At 45.9% G+C, this 24,472-nt stretch overlaps 1 protein-coding gene across 5 annotated transcripts in view; it reads left to right on the top strand.

Moving 5' to 3' along the window:
- Nucleotides 1-24,472, top strand: part of TRPM3 (transient receptor potential cation channel subfamily M member 3) — a 700,748-nt gene that overhangs the window by 122,091 nt on the left and 554,185 nt on the right. For 2 of the 5 annotated variants that reach the window (XM_068236340.1, XM_068236285.1), the window contains exon 1: nucleotides 798-1,075. The exons of 1 other annotated variant lie outside the window; for it this stretch is intronic. In XM_068236340.1, coding sequence (XP_068092441.1) covers nucleotides 986-1,075 — 90 coding nt within the window. In that variant the 5' untranslated portion in view covers nucleotides 798-985. Of the gene's footprint in view, nucleotides 1-797; nucleotides 1,076-24,472 lie in introns of those variants that run through there. 2 more of the 5 variants (XM_068236348.1, XM_068236296.1) reach the window with 1 other exon arrangement.

Below are 24,472 nucleotides of genomic sequence, written 5' to 3'. Positions count from 1 at the left end.
TTATCGCTATTTAAGTCTCAACTGGATCTTTTCCATGATGACAGGTAGTTATTTTAAAATATAAGCATATGCCTGTCAGCTAGGTGTAAACAGACAATTAAATAACATATGGAAATCTTTTAAGTTACACATTCAAATATAGCCTGTGTATTAAGAAGGAATAGTTTATATGTAATACAGTACAGTAGGATGGCGCAAGTGAGAATCAATGCAACATGTATACATTCAATACAAGGATGCTAGCTGCTTATTTCTGAGTTAAATGCTGCAACCTCTATAAAAGATAGACAGATAGATAGATAGATAGATAGATAGATAGATAGATAGATAGATAGATAGATAGGATAATGATGTGCAGACGTCTAAGCTTTATACCGTTGATTTTATGTATGTGAGTATTTGCAGTGGGATTTGAAAGCTTAATGAAATGCAGCACATAGCCCATTTTATAGCATAAATAGGTCTTAACCACTTCACACTGTGAGACAAGTAGAGATATGAAAACAAATAAAGGGGATGGCAGATAGAGTTTAATGTAGCCAGAATAAATGGCATGTGTGTGTAGTGAAAGGAACAGCGTGTGTAACTGCGAACAGTGAGGGATAGGAGGAGGAGGGTGAAGGAGAGACACAGGAGATGGAGAGAGGTAGATTCTTTTTTTTAATGCAGGCTACCCCTCTACTCTAAACAGTGCAACCCTCCCCTGAGCAGCAGGCTGATTGCAACCATTCAGCCACATTTGGTATGCATGAGCACTGCTGCTTAGAGAAAGGAGGTTGATTTTTTTAAGGAGGATCAGGAGCTAAAGAAAATCCACTTTTCCAGCCTTCCAAGTCCCAGGGAGCATCAGCTGCACGGAATTGCTACAAAGCTGATGTGGACATGTTGATGAGTGTGGGATGTCAGAGTCGCAAGGTCTCTTTTGTTCTTTAAATGTCTCTGAAGGTTTGAGGTCTATTTTCCCAGTGGAATATTACAAAGGGTCATGAGTCAGATTGATGCACCCCGGCCTCTAAACTGGACCATTCGGAAGCTGTGCCATGCTGCCTTTCTCCCTTCTGTCAGACTTCTAAAGGTATGAATGCTCAAGGATGCTCACAGTCATTGGGAGCAATTAAAATGTCACCCTCTGACTGCTTTTACTCTGTCTTGTATTAACTTTTCTAAGCATCTGCATGCCAGGCTGCTGCATGTGTGTAGGTATGTAAAGGAGAATGGCTTTCCTGCCAGTTTGGACATTTGCAAGAAGGGTTAAACCTGGAGAGAACAATGCTCCTGTGTTTCTTTCCGATAGCTGCTCTCTCACAGACAGAGAATGCATTAAGATCTCTGATTAAATCCAAGTCAAAACCAGCAGCTAAATGACTTGCCGAGCATAACTATTTCTTTATTGCTTTGGGACATTTGCCACAGAGGGACAGTTAGAGGATCCATTTGCGGCGAACAAAAGACTGTCACAGTTGATATAAGGCTTATTTTGCAGGTCACTATATCACCCAGGCAGAGCAGCAAGCATCAGATGTGTGCTAATGTCATCAGTGACTAAGGGGTGATCACTTATTGCACTGATGATCCTGATAAGACAAGGGGGGGGGGGGATAACAGAAATAAAGGATAGTTTATTATTGTGCAGGTTTAAAGGTGACAATAAAGTCTTATAAGTGCAATAGCCCATTTTTTTTGTTATTTTGGCTTCTACCTAACCTTACTGCATCCAGCAAGACTTAGCATAGTGCTGTCAAACTCGCTTCCATTTGAAACAGAACATAATGCTCTGTGTACCACAAACTTGCACATCATTAAATATTAAAGGCGCTAGAAAATGGAAGTCTGTTTTAAATTTGACTTTGCTCTAATGCACAACCACAAAATAAACACAGAGCAATCAATCACATCTAAAAAAAATAATAATAAATAATAATTTAAACTTTTATAAAAAAGAATATTAACCACTTCCTGCAAAATTGATATTTTTTTTATTTGTCTTTTTACACCTTTATTGCAAATAGGGCATTTATAAAAGTCTAACCTTTTCACTAGAGAGAACGGTCACGCACGCCGTGGCAGTGCACCTCAGCGCACTTGCACCCTTCAGCCTATGGCATGAAGTGGTTAATATGCCTATTTTATGCCTATTTTAATATGTGTTTCAGAAATAGTTTGGTTAAAAAAAACCATTGGCTATCATTGTTTCAGTGTAATTATGTTATCTTTGTAATAAATAACGTGTTAAATAGTAGTAAGTCAATCAATATAGCTGCTTTGCACAGTAGATCAATATGCCTGGCTGGTCCTGGGAATGATATAGGAGAATCAGTGATAGAGGGGCAGCCTTTCCTGAGATGGTTTCTGATAAGCCTTAGATCTAGAGAACAGCAGCCAGACAAACTAGTGTATGCCAGGTCTCTGACAGATGTCAGCACAGTAATGACAAGAGGCTATTCCAGGGGACGCCTGATCACGCCAAGGAATTAGGAGCGGAGGGAGCAATGACATGCAGACTGATATTCAGTAGTAATGACATGCACCGTTTCTCTGCGCAACCTGGAGAAAAACATCAATAATGATACATGTGATTTTATTTCCCCTTCCTCGAGCATCCCACTCTAACCTCTCTACTAATGAGCATTGCGCCTACAGTAAATAGGTTAAGTTGGAAGTGTCACCTCTTTGAGAGCAATCCTGGGGCGTTTGCTTAATAGCAAGTGTAAAACATCTGTCACTTGAACTGGAGAAAATGCAGCCTGCAGTATAATCACAATGGGGGCGATTACTATGCACTGTGAGATGGCTGGCAAGGAAGTCATTATGGATTAACAGGTTTTATATGTGTTTGAATGCTACTTCACTATAAAACCCTCATCATTAAGTGTGTGATCTTATAGAAGTGAAATGCAACATGCTGTCTTTACTGTACTTCAATACAGTGGGGGATGACCTATCAGATCTCAAAATAAAGACCAACCCCAGTATACATAGCTTGTGTGTTTCCAACAGCTGGATGCATCAAAAATAGAAATATACCGGATTGACTGCCTAGAAATCAGTATCAACAGTTATAGGGAAAGATTAATGGTAAGGGCTGTTCAAGTGTCATTACACAGTGAAAGGGAGGGTCTCTGTGGCATTTGCCACTTATTTTATCTTGTGGGAAATGCGTAAGGAGGAGTAATGCTGGTCACACACAGCAATCTGACTAGTTAAAGGGCTCTACTAGACAAGCTGTTTCACTATCAAACTACATAAACTAAAGGTGTCCATACACACGTCAATATCACCCTGATGCAGTAAAACAATTGATCCCTCTCTGGTGGGAATCTGATCAGAAAGGCATTGATTCCTAACGCTGGAGATACACGGTACGTTTCTGTACCATGTATCGAGCAGCTGATGCCGGGAGCTGATAATATTCAGCAGGTCCGATGACCCCGCTGGCGGACAATGGGGGGGAATCGAGCGGCTGATAAGGAGTGCCGGCGGGGACGTGCGGGGATGGATACGCACACACGCGCGGACGAGTGGGGACGCGCCGGCATCGAGCCGCTGGCTCGATACCGGCGTATTATCGCGCCGTGTATGCCCAGCATAACACAGATAATAGATTTCAGCTGGAAATGTATTGAGAATGGATTGTATTGAGAATCGATTGAACCTGAACCATAGCTTTGCACTGTTCAAATTTCCGTCCTGACTGGTCGTTACTTCCGATCAATTTTGGGCTTAAATTCACATCAAGCAGCAGATTTGATTAGTTTACATTGATGGAATCTGACAGAAATCGAACGGGAAAACCAATGTTTGTATGGCCTGCTTAAAAAGGAACTTTAACTAAGGATTTAGCTTCGCCTCAATCAGTAGCTGATACCCTCTTTCCCATTACAAATCTTTATATTTTCTCAAATAGATCATCATGGAGTTCTGTTTGATTGATATTGTGGTGAAACCCCTCCCACAGTGTGATGTCATGACCTAGGTCCTGACAGTTTGCTGCCTGTGAACCTTGTTGCATTGCGGGAAATAACGCCTTTTTCCTACTGCCAAGAAGGCAATATCTCCCTCAGATATCATTTTATAGGCTGCTTATAAAGGCCTTCAAAGCTGCGGCCTTAAGCCCCGTTTACACTTAATCAGTTGTTACACGTTTTTTTCCTTCACCATAGCAATGCATTGTGAAAAAGATTTCAGTTAAAATGCGTTAAGTGTGAAAGGTGCCATAGGAAAACATGGGTATTACTTTGAAAATCCGTTGTCCTTTCAGTTGTAACATAAAGTATCTGATTAAGTGTAGACGGGGCCTTATACTGTAGTTTATAGTACACTGCCATAACTTGGAACTTCCATTTGAGCTATTGTAGAGTTCCTTTTTCAGACATCAAAGGATTGTGTAACTTTGTGTAATGTACAATATGGTGCATTTGCACAGTTTACAAGAAGCAAAAGATCTACTGCGTTCATATGGCATTGCAGTGTTTAAAGGACAACATTACCGACAGGTGCTATAGTGTCCAGTCTGTTGTGTCTCAGAGGGAACCCAGGAGAGTGTAAAGTTCTTCAGAGAGCACTGAAATGACGTGACACATTGTGAGTGACTTAGAGATGTGGTGTGCGTGAGTGTAGTCTTTCAGATGTGGAGTGTGCAACTAGTCGATATAAGTGGAATCGCAGGCAGCTGATCAGATCCAAGTCCGGATGTCAGATGGGCTGTAATAAACATAGTTCTGTTCCGCATCACTTTTTCAGAATATAGCATTTTTATAGTACTTTTCTTGCCAGCATGGCAGCATACAGTATCAATCTGCTAGGTAAGAAATATGTTACCTGTCTCTATGGCAGAACATGTCACTAGGTCACAAAGGAGGAATGAAGTTGGTGCATTGCCATTTCTAGTGACTTTAGCATGGATGATTTCAGGTAAAATGAGGCCCTGAGCAAAAAGGAGTTTTGGCCTATTACATGTTCATACTGTATTGACAGTGGACTTATAACCCCTACAGTCCCTGAGTTGCCTTTGCTTCTATTGTAGAAGGTCAAGGCTATTACAACTACGGTAGCTACCTACTGGGACTGGGTTAAGATGGAACTTCGGGGTACAGTGTTATGGGTCATGCTATGGAAGAAATGGAGCAGGTTGGTGAGAGGGTATGGGGCTGGACTGCCACTCATCATCCCTACCATTCTTCCCAATGGGGTACTCCAAGGATCAGGGTGGTGCCTGGACACCAAAAAACAAACAAACAAATAAACAAACAAAAAACAGCACTGGTGTAAGGAGATACAGATCTGTCCAAATTGAGGAAGTTCACTTGATCTTCTCTATATAACTTTAGTAAGGTGTTGTTATTGTTAAAGGAGTCATCAGGGATAATTAAATAAAATAAGTGCTACTTACCAGGGGCTTCCTCCAGGCTCAAGCTCCCAGCATGTCTCTCGCTGCAGCTCTCCCCGCAGCCGTTCGTCGCCTCTCCCTCCCAGTCCCTGGCGATGACTTCAGGGCGACCTCCAGGTCGGCCTGTACTGCGCCTGCGCGAGCGGCGCTGTCAATCACTGCCACGTGGGCCGGAGCAAACCGCTGGAGGTTGCCCTAACGTCATCACCGGGGACCAGGACGGAGCTGCAGAGAATGGCTGCGGGGAGAGCTGCGGCGAGGGACTTGCTGGGAGCTTGGGGCTGGAGGAAACCCCAGGTAAGTAGCACTTATTTTATTTAATTATCCCTGATGACTCCTTTAAAGATTTTTATTTGTGTTATTTGTGCTAGTCTTGGTGTCCAAATTAAGGACCTCATGGTTCAGGACCTGGACACCCACATTTAGCATAATTTCAGCACCAAACAGCAGGAGATAGAAGGAAGAAGTGACAGGGTTAAATGAAACACACCCCTTCCTGGTGTTTGGTGCTGAATGTGGGTGTTTGGGTTTCAAATCACAAGGTCCAGAATTTGAACACCAACACTAATTTTCCAGTCTTGACCTGCTTCTAAATTAGTAGTGTCTAATTCCAAATTAGTAATAGTCTCTAGTCAGACTTATGGGACTAACATTATGTTTGTGTAGGTCATTATGCCGACGTATGGGTAAAACTTTGCGTGTTGCCACATCTTATGTTTGCCTCTTGTCACTCTCTGCTTTCTGCTCCATGTCTAACAGAGTCAGATGTATATCTGATCAGTCCCATAGATAGATAGATAGATAGATAGATAGATAGATAGATAGATACTGTGCTCTGGATATCGGCAGCAATGCAAAAACTAGAGCTTACATTTTTTTTCTAAATTACTATTCTAATAAACACATAAATGACCTCGATTCCTCAACTGGGAATCTAAAGCAAGGGGGCATGTTATGACAGATGAATAGTTTCCAGCTCAAAGATGCATACTCAAAGCAGTGAACCAACAAATCAATTAGTATATCACCCATCTATCATTAGAGCGCTACAATGACTAATCCTGGCTAAGTAGTGCATTGGTGGCAGAAAGGACTTGCACACATCAATGGGCTACAGAGCTGTCTGATGCTTTACACTTTGACTAACAGAGTTATGACAGCTATACGCTATGAGTACATTTATGTAACTGCATTATTTAATGAAACAAGGGGCAATGGCTTAAATGCAGCAAACCCCAGGCAACCCATTTCATAATCATTCTTCATTGTTGTGACGGTCCTATACCATTGAAAGGTGATACCTGCTTGACTGCTGTGTATATTGATCACCCTTGTTTTTATTTGCAATGCATTGACACACACACACACACACACACAAAAAAGACAAAGAACCATGAACTGTATCATTGTAACTCTCAATTAAGTCAGTGACTGTAATGTGTTGTTTAACCACTTGAGGACCCACCCTTTACCCCCCCCTTAAGGACCAGCGCTGTTTGTTGTGATCTGTGCTGGGTGGGCTCTGCAGCCCCCAGCACAGATCAGGGTGCACGCAGAGCGATCAGATGATCAGATCGCCCCCCTTTTTTCCCCCCTATGGGGATGATGTGCAGGGGGGGTCTGATCGCTCCTGCGTGCAGGCATGTTGCGGGGGGGGCACCTCAAAGCCCCCCTCCGCGGCGACATTCTCCCCCTCCCTCTCCTACCTTTCCCCCCCCGGTGATCCGGGCTGCACAGGACGCTATCCGTCCTGTGCAGCCAGTGACAGGACGTCCCCTGTCACATGGCGGCGATCCCCGGCCGCTGATTGGCCGGGGATCGCCAATCTGCCTTACGGCGCTGCTGCGCAGCAGCGCCGTACAATGTAAGCAAAGCAGATTATTTCCGCTTGTGTGTACATTTAGCCTACGAGCCGCCATCGGCGGCCCGCAGGCTATTCACGGAGCCCCCCACCGTGAATTGACAGGAAGCAGCCGCTCGCGCAAGCGGCTGCTTCCTGATTAATCAGCCTGCAGCTGGCGACGCAGTACTGCGTCGCTGGTCCTGCAGCTGCCACTTTGCCGACGCACGGTATAAGCTTGCGGTCGGCAAGTGGTTAATAACACATACCATCCAGTGATTATTTTGAGAGAGTTATGGATCATGTAATAACATATACCAGCCAATCATTTTTCAGAGAGATGTATGAATTGTATAACAACAAATACCAGCAAGTTTAAACTGATCATCATCTGTTTAGAGCACAGGTATCAAACTCAAGGCTCATGTGCCAAATCCGTCCATTTTCCTCATTTTATGTTGCCCCCGAGAGCTTCAAATGTACATCATTGTGAGCAGTGAAAGAATGGACGGACACTACCTTCGAAACAGGTTGTTTCAGCGCACAGCAGAATGCCAAAACTAGGTGCCCCCGTAAAGTAATGTAATACCGCATGGGGTGCGTAAGGGTAATTCTGGGCTGCGGTGGTTGCCGAATTCTGAATTACATTCTCTCTCCATGTTGCAACAACTTGGAGGAGGAAAAGTATTCAACGCCACCGCCAACGCCAGTTTTGTGGCAGCAGGGAGAGCCATCATTCGGCTTGCCCTGTGTCCAACTCAACGGCGACGCGTACATACATACGTACTGCTTTCCCATCCAAAGGAGCACACTGGTGACAGTGTTAAATTCTGGTTGAAACATTGTCAGTTTGAGCAGGGGCCCAGCAACAACCCACAGGTCCTCCCAGCGAAAATAGCATGGGGACCACTCCTTAGTTCTAAATATCCCATGTTGTTGGTGAAATACACACACAACCAGTGGTGCTCAGCAGAGCTCGAATATTCGAGTAGCTCGAATATTCGAGCTCTTTTTCAGCTATTCGAGCTCGGTATTCGAGCTCCGAATAGCTGGAGCTATTCGAATGGGCTATCCGAGTACACTCGAATAGCCCATTCACTATTCGAGCTATTCGAGCAACTCGGCGCTATTCGAGCTCGGTACCGAGCTCGAATAGCGTCATAGCCCAGATTGATGTCCTTAGAGCCAATCAGAGGGCTCCCAGGCCCTCTGACGGCAGCCAATCACAGAGGGGGACCCTGGCCAGCCCCTACCCTATAAATAGCGGCCGCCATGTTCCGTTTCTCCATGCTTGCCTGAGACTTGTACAGAGAGAGAGTTGCTCCTTTGTGCTTTGGCTTAGCAAGTGCTCTATTGTGATCATTTACCTAGCGTTTTTGCTCACCTACACCTGCCATATACACCTATATTGTTGTTAGTTAGATAGACATTGTATTTTAGTTAGTAGCTTGTGTGTTACATTAGAGACAGGCAGCTGCTGCAAGCTTACAGGTTTAGGCCTCAGGGGGGCCTTGCCTCTGTGGGCAGCTGTCCTCTGTTTATTTCTCTCATCTATACCAGTATTTCTGCTGTCCTTTACTAATAGTATTGTAGTTATACTGTACTAGGAGTAGGACACTCACTGACTGTCACTGTTTATAGGCTACTAGCTAGCTCCTGCGTGTGTGCACTCACTCACTGTCTGTGTGTACACACACTCTATTTCCTTCTGATTACTGATAGATTATTGTTAGTTAGTTGTACTTACTTACTACTTACTCTTACTGTACCCGTAGGGACACTCACTGTCACTGTTCATATAGGCTACTAGCTCCTGCGTGTGCGCACTGCACTCACTGTCTGAGTGTACACACACAACACACACTCTATTTCCTTCTGATCGCTGATTGATTATCGTAATTAGTTAGTTCTACTTACTGTTACTACTTACTCTTACTGTACTAGGAGTCTAGGACACTCAGTCACTGTCCATAGGCTACTAGCTCCTGCGTGCGTGCACTCACTGTCTGAGTGTACACACACCCACACTCCATTTCCTTCTGATCGCTGATTGATTATTGTAATTAGTTAGTTCTACTTACTGTTACTACTTACTCTTACTGTACTAGGAGTCTAGGACACTCAGTCACTGTGTTCATAGGCTACTAGCTCCTGCGTGCGTGCACTCACTGTCTGAGTGTACACACACCCACACTCCATTTCCTTCTGATCGCTGATTGATTATTGTAATTAGTTAGTTCTACTTACTGTTACTACTTACTCTTACTGTACTAGGAGTCTAGGACACTCAGTCACTGTCCATAGGCTACTAGCTCCTGCGTGCGTGCACTCACTGTCTGAGTGTACACACACCCACACTCCATTTCCTTCTGATCGCTGATTGATTATCGTAATTAGTTAGTTGTACTTACTGTTACTACTTACTCTTACTGTACTAGGAGTCTAGGACACTCAGTCACTGTGTTCATAGGCTACTAGCTCCTGCGTGCGTGCACTCACTGTCTGAGTGTACACACACCCACACTCCATTTCCTTCTGATCGCTGATTGATTATTGTAATTAGTTAGTTGTACTTACTGTTACTACTTACTCTTACTGTACTAGGAGTCTAGGACACTCAGTCACTGTGTTCATAGGCTACTAGCTCCTGCGTGCGTGCACTCACTGTCTGAGTGTACACACACCCACACTCCATTTCCTTCTGATCGCTGATTGATTATTGTAATTAGTTAGTTGTACTTACTGTTACTACTTACTCTTACTGTACTAGGAGTCTAGGACACTCAGTCACTGTGTTCATAGGCTACTAGCTCCTGCGTGCGTGCACTCACTGTCTGAGTGTACACACACCCACACTCCATTTCCTTCTGATCGCTGATTGATTATTGTAATTAGTTAGTTCTACTTACTGTTACTACTTACTCTTACTGTACTAGGAGTCTAGGACACTCAGTCACTGTGTTCATAGGCTACTAGCTCCTGCGTGCGTGCACTCACTGTCTGAGTGTACACACACCCACACTCCATTTCCTTCTGATCGCTGATTGATTATTGTAATTAGTTAGTTCTACTTACTGTTACTACTTACTCTTACTGTACTAGGAGTCTAGGACACTCAGTCACTGTGTTCATAGGCTACTAGCTCCTGCGTGCGTGCACTCACTGTCTGAGTGTACACACACTAAATTTACTTGTGATTACTACTGATTATTGTAACTGCTAGTTGTACTTCCTGACTGTTACTACTTACTTACTGTACTAGGGGACACTCACTCAGTCACCTCACCAACCAACCCACTCCATTAAAGTACCCCACTTTTCACCCGCCCTTTTACAAAACTTTTGTCTATACGCCCAAAACATTTAAGATGTCTGGAAGTGGCAGCCAGCGCGGTTTGGGCAAGGGGAAGGGCAGCAAGGGAATCAGGAGGAGAGGGAGCAGCATTGTGGCAAGCCGCGGCCGCGGGCGCGCCACCATGCACAGTTCCGCAGCAGCAGCAGCAGCGTCAGTGGCTAACATTCCTCCCATAGCCACTGGCCGTGGACGCCTTGGGCGCCGCCCAGCAGGAGCATCTGCAACTCACGCTGCAGAGACACAGCAGCAGCAGCGTGTAGCACCTGCTCCCATTTTCCTCCAGCCGGGTCGGAAACGTCCCATTGAGGAAAAGGATGCAGACACTGTGGTGCAACTCATGACGGAGGATGAGCAGCCCGCCATCAGCTCTGCATCCGAGGCCTCCACCCTCACCACCACCACCACCCCTGTTCGCAGCAGCCGCCCAGCAGGGTCTGGGGAGGAGGCCAGTTCACCGTCACTCGCCGACCTGTCATTCAGCAGTCTTTTGACCCCAGGCATCATGAGTAAATTGTCTGCTGTTGTTGGCGATCTTGAGGAGGAGATGCTGATGGGCACTTTGGGGGATGAGGGATTGGACAGCAAGACTGTGGCGACAGTCAAGCAGCCCATCCATGCATCAGGAGAGGAGTTTGGGGGGTCCTCATCCCAGCAGGACATGTTTCAGGAGGGGGAGGATGATGATGACCCGGTGACAGACAGAGACTGGGTGCCGCCACCTCCAGGGGATGTCGTCCTCAGCAGCTCTGAGGAGGAGGAGGAGGATGCGCTTGTGGGCCTTGCAAGGAGGCGCATCATTGCAAGCATTGGCAGCGTCCCACAGCCTGCTGGTGTCTCAGGCTCAGCAGCAGCAGCAGCAGCAGCAGCCAGTACCACCCCCAGCCGCACCCAAGCCCCCCCCCAACCACCACAGGGAGACAGGCAGCAGCGCTTCCATGCCGTAGGGGGAAGTTTCTGTCACCAATCTGGCGGTTTTTCACCATGCCCACTGTGTACAGCAAGTACGCCACTTGCAACCACTGTCAGCGGAAGTTGAGCAGAGGTGCAGACCCCTTAAAGTTCAGCACCAGCTTGCTCATCAACCACCTTGCGGCTAAACATTTCCACCAGCATGAGGAGTTCCAGAGGCTGAAGGCATCTGCTGCTGGCAGTGGCACCACACCCATCACTGCACAGCCTTCAGCAGCAGCAGCAGCAACAGCAGCCACCCGCCCTCCTGCTCCTCCAGCAGCACCAGCAGGAGTGCGGAAACGCACTGCTCCTCCCCCCTCTGCAACTCCTGCCGCCGACACTGAGGCCTGTTCTGGCAGCCAGTCCTCAGTGGCCTCCTCTGCTGTGTCTGCTGATTCCCGTGTCAGCAAAAGGCCACGCCAGAGCCTTTTGAGCGAGTCCTTCCAGGGGGTGGTTAGGGCTCTGCCTCCCAGCAGCCGTCGCGTGCGGCAGCTGAACGGCTTGCTGGCACGGGCCATGTGCTCCCAACTCCTGCCGTACACGCTCGTGCAGGAGGGGAGCGACATTCGTGCGCTGCTTGCTTGCGCAGCCCCAGACTGGCAGCTCCCCAGCAGACACTTCTTTGCCCGCAAGGCCATTCCTGCACTGCACCGCTTTGTGATGGCCAATGTGGAGCGAGGGCTGGAGCACGCGGTTGGTGAAAGGGTCCACGTCACCATGGACTCCTGGAGCAGCCGCTTCGGGACAGGCCGCTACCTGTCCTTCACTGTCCACTGGGTCAGCTTGGTGGAAGGGGGTGAGGATGGGAGAGCAGCAGCGGGCACAGCAGCAGCAGCAACACAGTGGGTGGTGCCACCCCGCAGGCTCAGGGGAACTGCAGCAGGTTCCTCCGATCCTCTGCCATCCTCCGGCACACCTGGCCAAACCCCCCGCCTCAGCAGTAGCGTGAAGGCCCGCCACTGCCAAGCGCTGCTGCACTTGGTCAGCCTTGGGAAGACCAAGCTGACGGCAACCCATGTGTTGGCCAAACTCCAGGAGCAGGAGAGGATTTGGCTGACCCCCAGAGGCCTCAGAGTCGGAGAGGTGGTGGCCGACAGGGGCCAATCTGGTTGCCGCAATAGACAGGGGAAACCTGACCCACATCCCCTGTCTTGCCCACGTGCTGAACCTGGTGGTGCAGAAGTTCCTGCGCACCTACCAGGGGATGGGCGAACTGCTGGAAACGGCAAGGAATGTTGTGCGTCACTTCCGGCGCTCGGCTGCAGCCTGTGCGAGCCTGGAAGACGTGCAAAAGGAGCTGGATCTGCCACGCCATCGGCTGATCCTTGACGTTCCGACTCGCTGGAACTCCACCCTGGCGATGTTGGAGCGTCTGGTTGAACAGAGGCGCGCTGTCAAACAGTACCTTGCCCTGGCCACTGTTTCCGCAGCTCAGAGAAGGGACAAGACCAGCAACTTCCCGTCCATCGTCCCCGATGATGACTGGAGGCACATGCAGCAGGTGTGCTTAGTGCTGGCTCCCTTCCTGCAGGCCACAAACATGGTGAGCAGGGACCATGCTATGGTCTGCGAGTGGGTGCCCCTGGTTTCTCTGCTGAACAGGGCCCTCGATGCTTTGCTGGAACAGGGAGCGGCAGCCTTGGACCAGCAGGAGCGGCAACCAGCTGCGCAGTCCACCTCTGAGGGGGAGGAGGAGGAGGACTTGGTGGAGGTCCCTGACCTGGCTGCTGATGAGGGGGATCAGCACAGCGCAGCTGAGTTGGTGCGGGGGTGGAGAGAGGATGAGGCGGCAGAGGAGGAGGATGAGGACAGCACTGACGTCGATGTGCCAGCAGACGTGGCCCGCCTCTTCCCAATGGCAGCGCACATGCTGACGTGCCTGCGCAGGGACCCCAGGGTGATCCAGATGAAGCAGAGGGAGGACATCTGGATCAGCATGATGTTGGACCCACGCCTCAAGGGGAAGTTGAGCCAGTTCCTGCCGCCTGCAGGAGGAGACCCAGCGCAACAAATAAGGAGCTTGCAGCAGGCCCTTGTTGAGCGCTTGGAGGAAGCCTTCCCCCAGCCTTCCACCCCCACTGTCCAGCAGCCAGCACAGAGGCAGCAGCAGGTGCCTGCATCCAGCAGCAGCAAGCGCCCCACAGACCTGCTGTCTCTCAGCCACGAGCTCTACAGGACTGTAGAGGCTCCGGCAGCAGTGACTAGAGAGGAGATGCATGCAGCAGCATCCTCCTCCGGTCACAGCCAGCGCCTGACCCGCATGGTGGCTGACTACATGGGGTCGTACAGCGGGCTTGACAGCGATGCCCCTGTTGATCCCATGGAGTATTGGGTCAAGCGCATGGAGATCTGGAGCGAGCTGGCGCAGTACGCCCTGGAAGTGCTGTCCTGCCCCCCTTCCAGCGTGCTGTCCGAGCGCTGCTTCAGTGCAGCTGGTGGCGTGGTCACCGAGAAACGCTCACGTCTGTCTCACAAGTCTGTGGACAGACTGACGTTTCTCAAGATGAACCAGGCGTGGGTGGAAGGCGAGTTCCTGGCCCCTGTTGTCGGCGAGAGGGGGACATGAACTGGCTGCCGGAACCATCGTTAATGTGCCTTACCACCCTTTACCACCTCCTGGCTCCTGCTCACTAAGCCAGCCTGGTTCACTTTGACTATTACGTCGCCTGCAGCCACACATTTTACACCTACAGTGGGCTGCTGTGTACTGCCCTTCTGCTGTCTGTCTGTGTTTCCCACTGCCAGGGTACACAGAATTACCTTCTTCTGCTGCCACTCTGCCACCAGCTATTACGTCAAACAATAGCTATATTGGTTGCAAAACCAAAAACCAAAAAACCATAAAAAAAAAAAAAAGGTTTAATTTTTCTGAGGTGCCCGGGTTGAAAACTGTGTTGTCCCAGTTGTGTATTGGACACAATGTGGGCTGCACGACCGCTGTCTGGGACCTCCTGTTGTGTTTATTTACAGCCCTGGTATCACCGCTAGGTACCAGGGCTATTATGTCACGCTGCCTACCTGCTGCCACACTCACACTGCTCCTCCATACCTCCTCCTGCTGCTGCTGCTGCTGTCTGTCTGTGTTTCCCACTGCCAGGGTACACAGATGATTTACCTTCTGCTGCCACTCTGCCACCAGCTATTACGTCAAACAATAGCTGCTCGCCTACTCCTCCATTCCTCCTCCTGCTGCTGCTGTCTGTCTGTGTTTCCCACTGCCAGGGTACACAGAATTACCTTCTGCTGCCACTCTGCCACCAGCTATTACGTCAAACAATAGCTATATTGGTTGCAAAACCAAAAACCAAAAAACCATAAAAAAAAAAAAGGTTTAATTTTTCTGAGGTGCCCGGGTTGAAAACTGTGTTGTCCCAGTTGTGTATTGGACACAATGTGGGCTGCACGACCGCTGTCTGGGACCTCCTGTTGTGTTTATTTACAGCCCTGGTATCACCGCTAGGTACCAGGGCTATTATGTCACGGCGAGCTGCCTGCCTCATTGACTGCCTGCTGCCACACACTCATCCTCCTCCTCCTGCTGCTGAATTTACCTCCTGCTGTCTTTGTGTTTCCACTGCCAGGGAGCACATACAATGGCGCTTCCAACATGCGTGCGCCCACCAGCTATTTGTTACGCTCAAAAATAGCTGCATTTCTTAAAAAAAAAATTGAAAAGAGAAATACGTGAAGAAGAAGAAGACGATATTGAAAAGGAAGGAGAAGATGAAGATGAAGAAGAAGATGAAGAAGAAGATGAAGAAGATGATGAAGAAGAAGATGAAAAAGAAGAAGAAGATGAAGAAGAGGAAGAAGAAGAAGATTAAGAAGAAGATGAAGAAGAAGAAGATGAAGAAGATGATGAAGAAGATGAAGAAGAAGAAGAAGAAGAAGAAGAAGAAGAAGAAGAAGAAGAAGAAGAAGAAGAAGAAGAAGAAGAAGAAGAAGAAGAAGAAGAAGAAGATGATGATGATGATGAAGAAGAAGAAGAAGAAGAAGAAGAAGAAGAAGAAGAAGAAGAAGAAGAAGAAGAAGAAGAAGAAGAAGAAGAAGAAGAAGAAGAAGAAGAAGAAGAAGAAGAAGAAGAAGAAGAAGAAGAAGAAGAAGAAGAAGAAGAAGAAGAAGAAGAAGAAGAAGAAGAAGAAGAAGAAGAAGAAGAAGAAGAAGAAGAAGAAGATGAAGATGAAGATGAAGATGAAGAAGATGAAGGAGAAGACAATATAGAAGAAGAAGAAGAAGATATAGAAGAAGAAGATCGAGAAGAAGAAGAAGAAAGATAAAGAAGAAGAAGAACAAGTATATACAGTAACACTACTGAACAAAATTAAGGACACAACTTCTCTTTCCACATTTTTTTTTAAAGGAACATCCCCACATAATCACTTGCTGTTGTTACTTGGAAAAAAAGAGGTTTCTTGCATCATTCACCCTCAAAACAAGTGTTGGAAGCTATTTAAGGCCAATTCGAATAGTCAGCTCGAATAGTTAGCTCGAATACCGACTCGAATAGTGAGCTCGAAGTCCGAGGTCGAATCGAATAGTAAAAATTATTCGACTCGAATATTCGACTGACCTCGAATAATTTACTATTCGAATTCGACCAAACTCGAATTTTAAAAAGGGGTATTTGAGCATCACTACACACAACTACACACCTTTTCCCCCAACCACCTTCTCCCCACATTGCAGAGTGGTTTAGCAGAGTAGTGTAAGATTTATCTGCTCCAGCGCTGAGTCAGGTCTCTTCTGTTCTTCCTGGTAACCACATGCTCTGTTTGCACTCCTCTAACTTCCAATCACATGGCATGCATTTGGAGCCAGAGGTATGCAGCATAGAGTGTGCGGCTGTCAGGAAGTTCGTAGGACACCCGGATCACTGAAGTAGGTAAATATTAAACTATTTTACTGCTCAACTCTACTGAAGGGGGAGGAAGAGCTAGCCCCAATAGGTCATACACTCCTCCGCGGTCGCTAAAGTTACATTACTTGGTTTGAGGTGCTCAATAAATTTAAATCTAAATAAAGAATTTGGCCCGGAACTGAGACTGCGTTTTAGATTGTGGCACCTTACGTGATCAAATTTGACACCCCTGGTTTAAACCATGGATTCTCAACTTTTATATGATTGCAGACCCACCAATGATTGCCCATTGTGTCCCCACACCCACCTGTACTGACTGTCAAAATCATCCTCATAAACAATAAAGATACCAGTATAACTACATAAAAGAGACTGTCTAATCCCCCCTCATCTTCAAGTAATCAAAAGTGTAATTTGAGCTCTCAGCTGTGTCAGCACAGGAATTCGGCAGTCCTCGGCAGACACAGCTAATATGTTAACACTGGAGGTTAACCCTTTCTCTGCTTCCATGAAAGCAGATGCAGATTTATTGCAAGAGTTTCTGTAAGTTGTAGCAAATAAATTTTTTTCTTTAAAGGTTAGTTCAGGTTTAGTTCAGGTTTAACTTTAACGATGTTTAAGACTAATGACCAAATATTATCCTAATATGTAAATCTCCCCTAATCCAGGAAGTAGAAAGCCATGCTAGCAAATGAAAGCAACAAGCAGCTGATCAGTTATCCAGCAACTGATTAATTAAGACTACTCGTTCTGCCTTACAAGTGCAGAAGTGCATGCTATGTCATCATTTCCAATACCTGTGCACTTTTTTGAAAGGGGCTTAGTACAGAACAGACTCTTGCTAAGTGTTGGTCCCTCTTCAAAATCCATCTGAATAAGACCTTTTCTACACTAACAAAAATTATAGAGAATGATACTGTAACAAATTTGCACATAGAGTAATTCATACAAGTAATTACAGTTCTCACATTTTTATAAATATTGTATATCCTTTCATTGGACAACACTGAAGATATGACACTTTGTCAATGTAAAGTAGTGAGTGTACAACTTATATAATAGTGTAAATTTGCTGTCCCATAAAAATAACACATAGCCATTCATGTCTAAATTGCTGCCAACAAAAGTGAGTACACCCCTAATATTTTGTGTGCTCACCATTATTTCCCAGCACTGCCTTAATGATTTTGGGCATGAAATTCACTATAGCTTCATGAGATGCCATTGGAATCCTCTTCGACCCCTCCATGTTGACATCAGTAAGCTGGTGGATGTTAGAGACCTTGACCTGCTCCGCCTACCATTTGTGGATGCCCCACAGATGCTCAATAGGGTTTACGTCTGGAGACATGCTTGTCCAGTCCAGTACCTTTATCCTCTTTAGTAAGGCAGTGGTTATCGTGGAGGTGTGTTTGGGGTCATTATCATGCTGGAATACTGCCCTGAGACCCAGTTTCCAAAGGGAGTATCATGCTCTGCTTCAGTATGTCACAGTGCATGTTGGCATTCATGGCTTCCACAGTTAACTGTGTCTTGGTCTCAACAGACCACAGAACATGGTTCCAGCAATCCATGTCCTTAGTTTACTTGTTTTCTGCAAACTATAGGCTTTCTTGTGCATGACCTTTAAAGTACCAATGATCCCTGACCTGGTCCCCGATACTTTTAATATATTTTGCTCCTGGTGCTGTGTGACTAGCACACATCACCATTCTCCCACCTCCAGCACCCCCTGTCGCCCGATGTTGACATGAAATATGTGCGGGGAGGAAGTGGCAGCTCTTCCTCCCTCCCCTCTGCCCATCCTTAGTCCCACCCCCTCTACTCATCACAGGGAAGCTGCGCTGTGTGCGGTCTTGTGTTAATTGAGGTCGAAAGGATATCCAACCTCAAATACCACAAGAACACACACAGTGCAGCTCCCCGCGCACTGTGTGCAGAGAATAATAAGGGGAACTATAGCAGCAAGTGAAGGGGGCTGAATTATGGCTGGGCAGAGGGGAGGAAGAACTGCCACTTCTTCCCGCACATATTCGATATTTTGCTCAGTCGAAGATTGCGACTGAGCAGAACGGGGGCTACAGGGGACACTGTAGGGGAGTGGATGATGGTGTGTGCTAGTCACATAGCACCAGTAACAAAACATATTAAACGTATGGGGGGAGAGTATGTGCACTTACCTCCTTTGGTTGACCATGGCGAGGCCTGTTCAGACTAGTTAGACTGCTGTATAGTCTTGACCATCATGCTGCAGCTCAGTTTCAGGGTGTAGGCAATCTTTTTATAGCCTAGGCCATCTTTATGTACAGCAGGTGTGACAAAATTAAATACATGGTGGGCTGACATTGAAAACTGGGACCAATTCGCAAGACCACTTGGATGTCTAGTGGACAACTCCCTCTCGTATACAGTTTCCTTGTGTCTAAATTAATGCCCCATTCCTCCTCTATGTAGTTTCCGGGTATCTAGTGGCCCCTTCACTCCCCTATACAGTTCCCTGGTGTGTAGTCTTCTCCCTCCCTCTCCTATACAGTTTTCTGATGACTAGAGCTCCTCCCTCCTTAACGCATACAGTTTGCTGGTGTATCCTGGTCCCCCTCCCTCCTCTATACAGTTCCCTGGTTTCCAGTGCCCCCCCTCCTTGGTGTCTCTGGGCCAGAGTTTGACATGTATGATGTACAGCAGCAATTTTAAGATCCTCAGAGAGTTCTTTGACATGAGGTGCCATGTTGAACTTCCAATATGAAAGTGTGAAAGCCTTATTGGGCAGAATATTGACATTCTTCACTTAGGTGTGTACTCACTTTTGTTGCCAGCGCTTTAGACATTAATGGTTGTGCGTTGAGTTATTTTGATGGGACAGCAAATCTACACTGTTATACAAGCTGTACACTGACTACTTTACATTGTATCAAGGTGTCATGGCTTCAGTGTTGTCCCATGAAAAGATATAATAAAATATTTGCAAAAATGTGAGAGGTGTACTCACTTTTGTGAGATACTGTATCTGCGTTTCTAAGCACTGTCTTAATAGGATAAGTTCCCTTCTTTTAGATTAAAAAAAAAATAGGTAAATGTGTTACATCTTAGGGCCCTTTCCAACTAGAGCGAATCTGCATGCGTTTCCTGCATGTGGATTCTCATAGACAACACAAGTGGATGGGCCTGTTTCCACTTGTCAGAAATCCTGTGTGGTTTTGTGTGCAGGAAAAATCTGCAGGGCAGAGTCCTCACACCGCGATTCGCATAGAATGTATTTAATAGGAAATTTGCATGCATTTTCGTATGCGAATTTTACCACGAATTCGCATACAATTTCGCATAAAATCAATGTAAAAGCACACAGGCACTGACATGGTTATATTCGCATACTTATTAACATATGCGAAAACGTCAGCGAATTTGCAGTAAAATTTGCGGTAAAATTTGCATCCGCGTGCGAATTCGTTTTCATGTTTTCCGCAACTAATTTGCACCGCACAAGTGGAAACTGGCCCTTAAATTTACAAAATAGAAGTTCACAAGTTTAGAGTATAATTAGGTAGAAAAAAAATTAACAATAATGAATTTTAATATGTGTTGTTCTAGCCATTAATTTTCATTCTCTCTGCCTCCCTACCATTCATCATGATGATTTAATTCTGTGTTCAAAGTGCTCCTATTCACATTGCTAGGCTGAATTTTTAATTACCAGGATATGTTACAGGGATATCACCGCCAGAAAAAAATGACACACATTCCAAGTACTACAGCCCAGATATGTGATTACCACTTAACCCTCAAACTTCCACATCACAGCATGCAGATTGCAGGGAAGAGGAAAGACTGGAGAGGAGGTGCAGTGTATTGTATCTTTTTACGATAAATGATCATTGATAAATATACGGCTAATAAGTGTGATCTGCATAAAGGCTCCCTGCAGGGTTCATGTCAGAGTCATGCATGTCACAAAGCGGAGATAAGTCAAAATGTTGCCAAAGGAGAAATTGTCTCACCTCCAACTAGTGATCGTTACTTTAGCAGGGAGTTGAAATGTGCTTGTTAAATCAATGCATGCACTATAGAGTAAAAACATTTTTGAAGCACCGTTTTGAATCTCTAATAGACTTCCAAAACAGTGTGAAAAACTGGAAAAGTATCCTAATAGGAATCAGGTCATATCCTCTTCCAACCACTTTACATAAAGAAAACCCTCTGCTTGTGATATTCTTGAAGATTTCACTACCAGAATGGTGCAAACTGGTAAATGTCACAGCATGCCTCCTATCAGGACATGTGTGTACTACTACTTCCTGCATCAGTGCAGGTCCAGTGCATTAAAGTGTACCTGCAACGAAATGGGTACTAATCTCAATAGAGGAAAGCAGCTTCCCCGCCCTCCTCCACTGAGCTGTATCAACACTTTGCACTACTTAAAACAGTTGTCAAGCCCTTGTCAACAGCTCCCATCTGCACAGCGGCATGGACATGACCGGGCTCTGCTTTTTCCGCAGAAGCCCAAGCTGGTCCATGCTACTGTGCAGATAAATATCTAACTTTTTCCTTTGCAAACCTTACAGTTTTGCTTTAACAGATATACCACACTGCTGAAATAATCTTTTAGGCCCTCATTTGGGTTATTCATCCTGGTTTCAGCATCAGAAACCCTTGCTGTGTCTATGTATTGCCATTTATTGTTATGTAACCCTGCTCTCCCCATGATGTTTAGCCTAGGCTATGTCACACATCCTTCTACCCCAGAGTGCTCTGGGAGACTAGTTGTAGTTACTGCACACTTCAGAACACACAACAAATAAACATTCTGCAGTGATACACCTTGTCAGCAGTAAAGATATTTCCATCTGTGATACATTTAAGAATGCAGATCAGAGTGCAAAAAGATTTTACAATGTGCAAACACTGACTAAATAATATATAAAGTGCGACCACTATCATAAAAAATTGTAAAATGTAAAATATATACATACAATTTGTAGATTTCTCCCAATGTAAAAAGCACTATGAATTATTTTGTATAGGTCCCTGTCAGTTACAATAGGTAGCAAAATTCTGACAGCTCTGACAGGTTTTGGACTAGCCCATCTCCTTACGGGGGATTCTCAGGTATTTCTTTATTTACAAAAGCACTTACTGAAGAGAAGTGAACATGTTCGCTGGCGGACAGTTCATGACAAACAACGATTATTCGCCATTTGCATTTACTGCAAATATTAATTTTCACGTACAAAAGTTCATGTTCGCATTTGACATTGAAGTCAATGGCTGCCGACTTAAGAGGTTAATAGCAAATCCCCCATACATGATCTATGTCATGCGTGGATTTACATCACAAGAGCCTATAGGCACAGATGTTCTGGCACCCTAGACTTGGTCCTCCATAAACCTACAAACCATTACTGTATATACTCGCATATAAGCTGACCCGTGTATGAGCCGATGGACCCACGTTTCCTTCAGAAACCAGGAAAAAGTAATTGACTCATGTATAAGCCCCCTCCCCGGTATAGCCCCCTCCACAGCAGCCACTGTGCCCCCACTACAAGTCAGCCCCCCTCCCCATAGCCAGATGTGCCCCAAGGATGATACAGCTGTGTATTAAGACGCCACTAGATGGCATCACAGATATTAGGCACAGCGATTGCCACACAGGAAGAATCCCGAATCATTTTTGCAGGGGATGGGGGCACGAACACAGTATGGAGCCAGCTGGCCAGAGCAGGGTCACTAGTGCACAATCCTTATGCTCCTCTGCCTGTAACAAAACCTGCTTCACCATCTGTTCTGTTCCACTGACTCGCATATAAGCCAAGGGGGTAACTTTTCAGCACATTTTGTGTGCTGAAAAATTAGGTTTATAAGCAAGTATATAAGGTACTTCTCCTACCCGGTGTAGGTAGACACAGGTGTCCTTAGTACAATGTATGGTGATAATATTTTATTTGGAAATAAAGGTGTATTTTTGGTTTTCTTATAGTACTCAATAACAACAAGCCCTTACTTGCAAATATAACAGTAATACACCCTCATAACCCTCATCACCCTATAACACTATACATATTAAAAAGCTAAGCATCAAAGGTAACAATTTATGTGTTGTCTTTTAAATTCTATCACTTTGCACTTTGGCTCCTGAGGGGTTTAATATATATATATATATATATATATATATATATATATATATATATATATATATATATATATATATTTGTAATATTTTTAATGTCTTCTTTTTCTTTACCACTAGATGTCCTCACACAGACGCTTGTTCAGTTAGAGCACTTATTCATTAGACACTTTGATTGGCTTTGGGAACACATGTTCCCATTCACCAATCTCTGCACTGCTATGTCACACCGAAGGCACAAACCCCTTGTCAGCTTACAGAGATGAGTATTTACATCCTTGCGAGGTAAAGTGAAGTTTTCATGGATGTACCTGTAGATACTCATCCTGCGGGTGGGAAATTGGTTGATTAAGATTACTTAACCACCCTGGCGTTCTGATTAAATCGCCAGGGTGGCTGCGGGAGGTTTTTTTTTAAATAAAAAAAAAACTATTTCATGCAGCCAACTTAAAGTTGGCTGCATGAAAGCCCACTAGAGGGCGCTCCGGAGGCGATCTTCCGATCGCCTCCGGCGGCAAGAAATAACACGGAAGGCCGCAATGAGCGGCCCTCCGTGTTTCGCTTCCCTCGTCGCCATGGCGACGAGCGGAGTGACGTCATGGACGTCAGCCGACGTCCTGACGTCAGCCGCCTCCGATCCAGCCCTTAGCGCTGGCCGGAACTGTTTGTTCCGGCTACGCTGGGCTCGGGCGGCTGGGGGGACCCTCTTTCGCCGCTGCACGCGGCGGATCGCCGCGCTGCAGCGGCGATCAGGCAGCACACGCGGCTGGCAAAGTGCCGGCTGCGTGTGCTGCTTTTTATTTGGTGGAAATCGGCCCAGCAGGGCCTGAGCGGCAGCCTCTGGCGGTGTTGGACGAGCTGAGCTCGTCCAGACCGCTCAGCAGGTTAATTACGGACTGAGCCGCTCTGGTCCCTTATGGAGCCTTGTTTTAATGTGGCAGTTCTGTGATCACTATGATTGGCTCACAGTGGTCACCTGGTAAGGAGCCAATTAAGCAGGCTCATTACCTATAGGAGGACTCTCAGCTGTTACATGACAGCTGAGTTTACTTCCTGCAGCAAGCAGTGATTGACTCGAGACTGCAGTAATCATGGAATCTACTCCGTATCAGAGTTAAAGATCTGCAGATGTGGCTTTTTTGTTGTCATGTTCTCATTTCATTTTAACTCTTTGTGGAAATGAGTGAGGGATATGTCAGTAACCCTAATACACATTTCACCTGGGGAGGGGGTGAGCATCTGGGAATCCCCTTCTTAAAGACCATGGTAATGCTGAGGGAGAGATCACAGGAGTTGCAAGATGTGACTAGTGGACTGGTGGTATCAAGCAGGCACAGGGAAGAGGTACAAGTGGTGTGTTCTGCTACCATCTCTGGATCTCCAGAACCTTCCAGTAACGGTGTAAGGAACGGGCATAAAAAAGAACATGCCTGATGATAATTTCTATTCCGTTTCTGAATGTCTAAAGCATATTACCAAGCAGCGCGTGCCAGTGTGCTTTTTGTGTAATAAAATGAATATTGTAATCATTTTTTTTTACTGCAGAGTGCATATCTGTTACATATTTATTCAAAAAAAGTAATTTATTTTCATGATGAGCAAAGTGTTCTTATTTAAAATTAAAATGAATGTAACTGGGATAACATTACATAGTGTGTCAGCCTGTGCCTGTGATAGTGAATGCAGCCACTCATGGACTGGATAGGGCTTTACCAAGGATAAGATGCAACTACAATTACAAAGCCTTTAGAGCACCTATATGCATTCCAGAAAATCCATCAGGTTCTAATTTTCCTAAGTTATATTCATGTGATTGATCTGGGCCAGAGGAGGACTTGCTAATTCTGCACTGCAGTGGTTTCCCCTTGCCCTGCAAGGCCATGGGAAAGCATTAAAGCATAGCAAATCAGAGACACCACAGTAGAAGCCATTATAGATTTATCTGTGGGAAACGTGTG

Source organism: Hyperolius riggenbachi, chromosome 1 (genome assembly GCF_040937935.1).
Source record: "Hyperolius riggenbachi isolate aHypRig1 chromosome 1, aHypRig1.pri, whole genome shotgun sequence".
NCBI classification, from domain to species: Eukaryota; Metazoa; Chordata; class Amphibia; order Anura; family Hyperoliidae; genus Hyperolius; species Hyperolius riggenbachi.
Note: the sequence above shows the minus strand (reverse complement) of the source record. Positions and strands in the feature narration are given on the sequence as shown.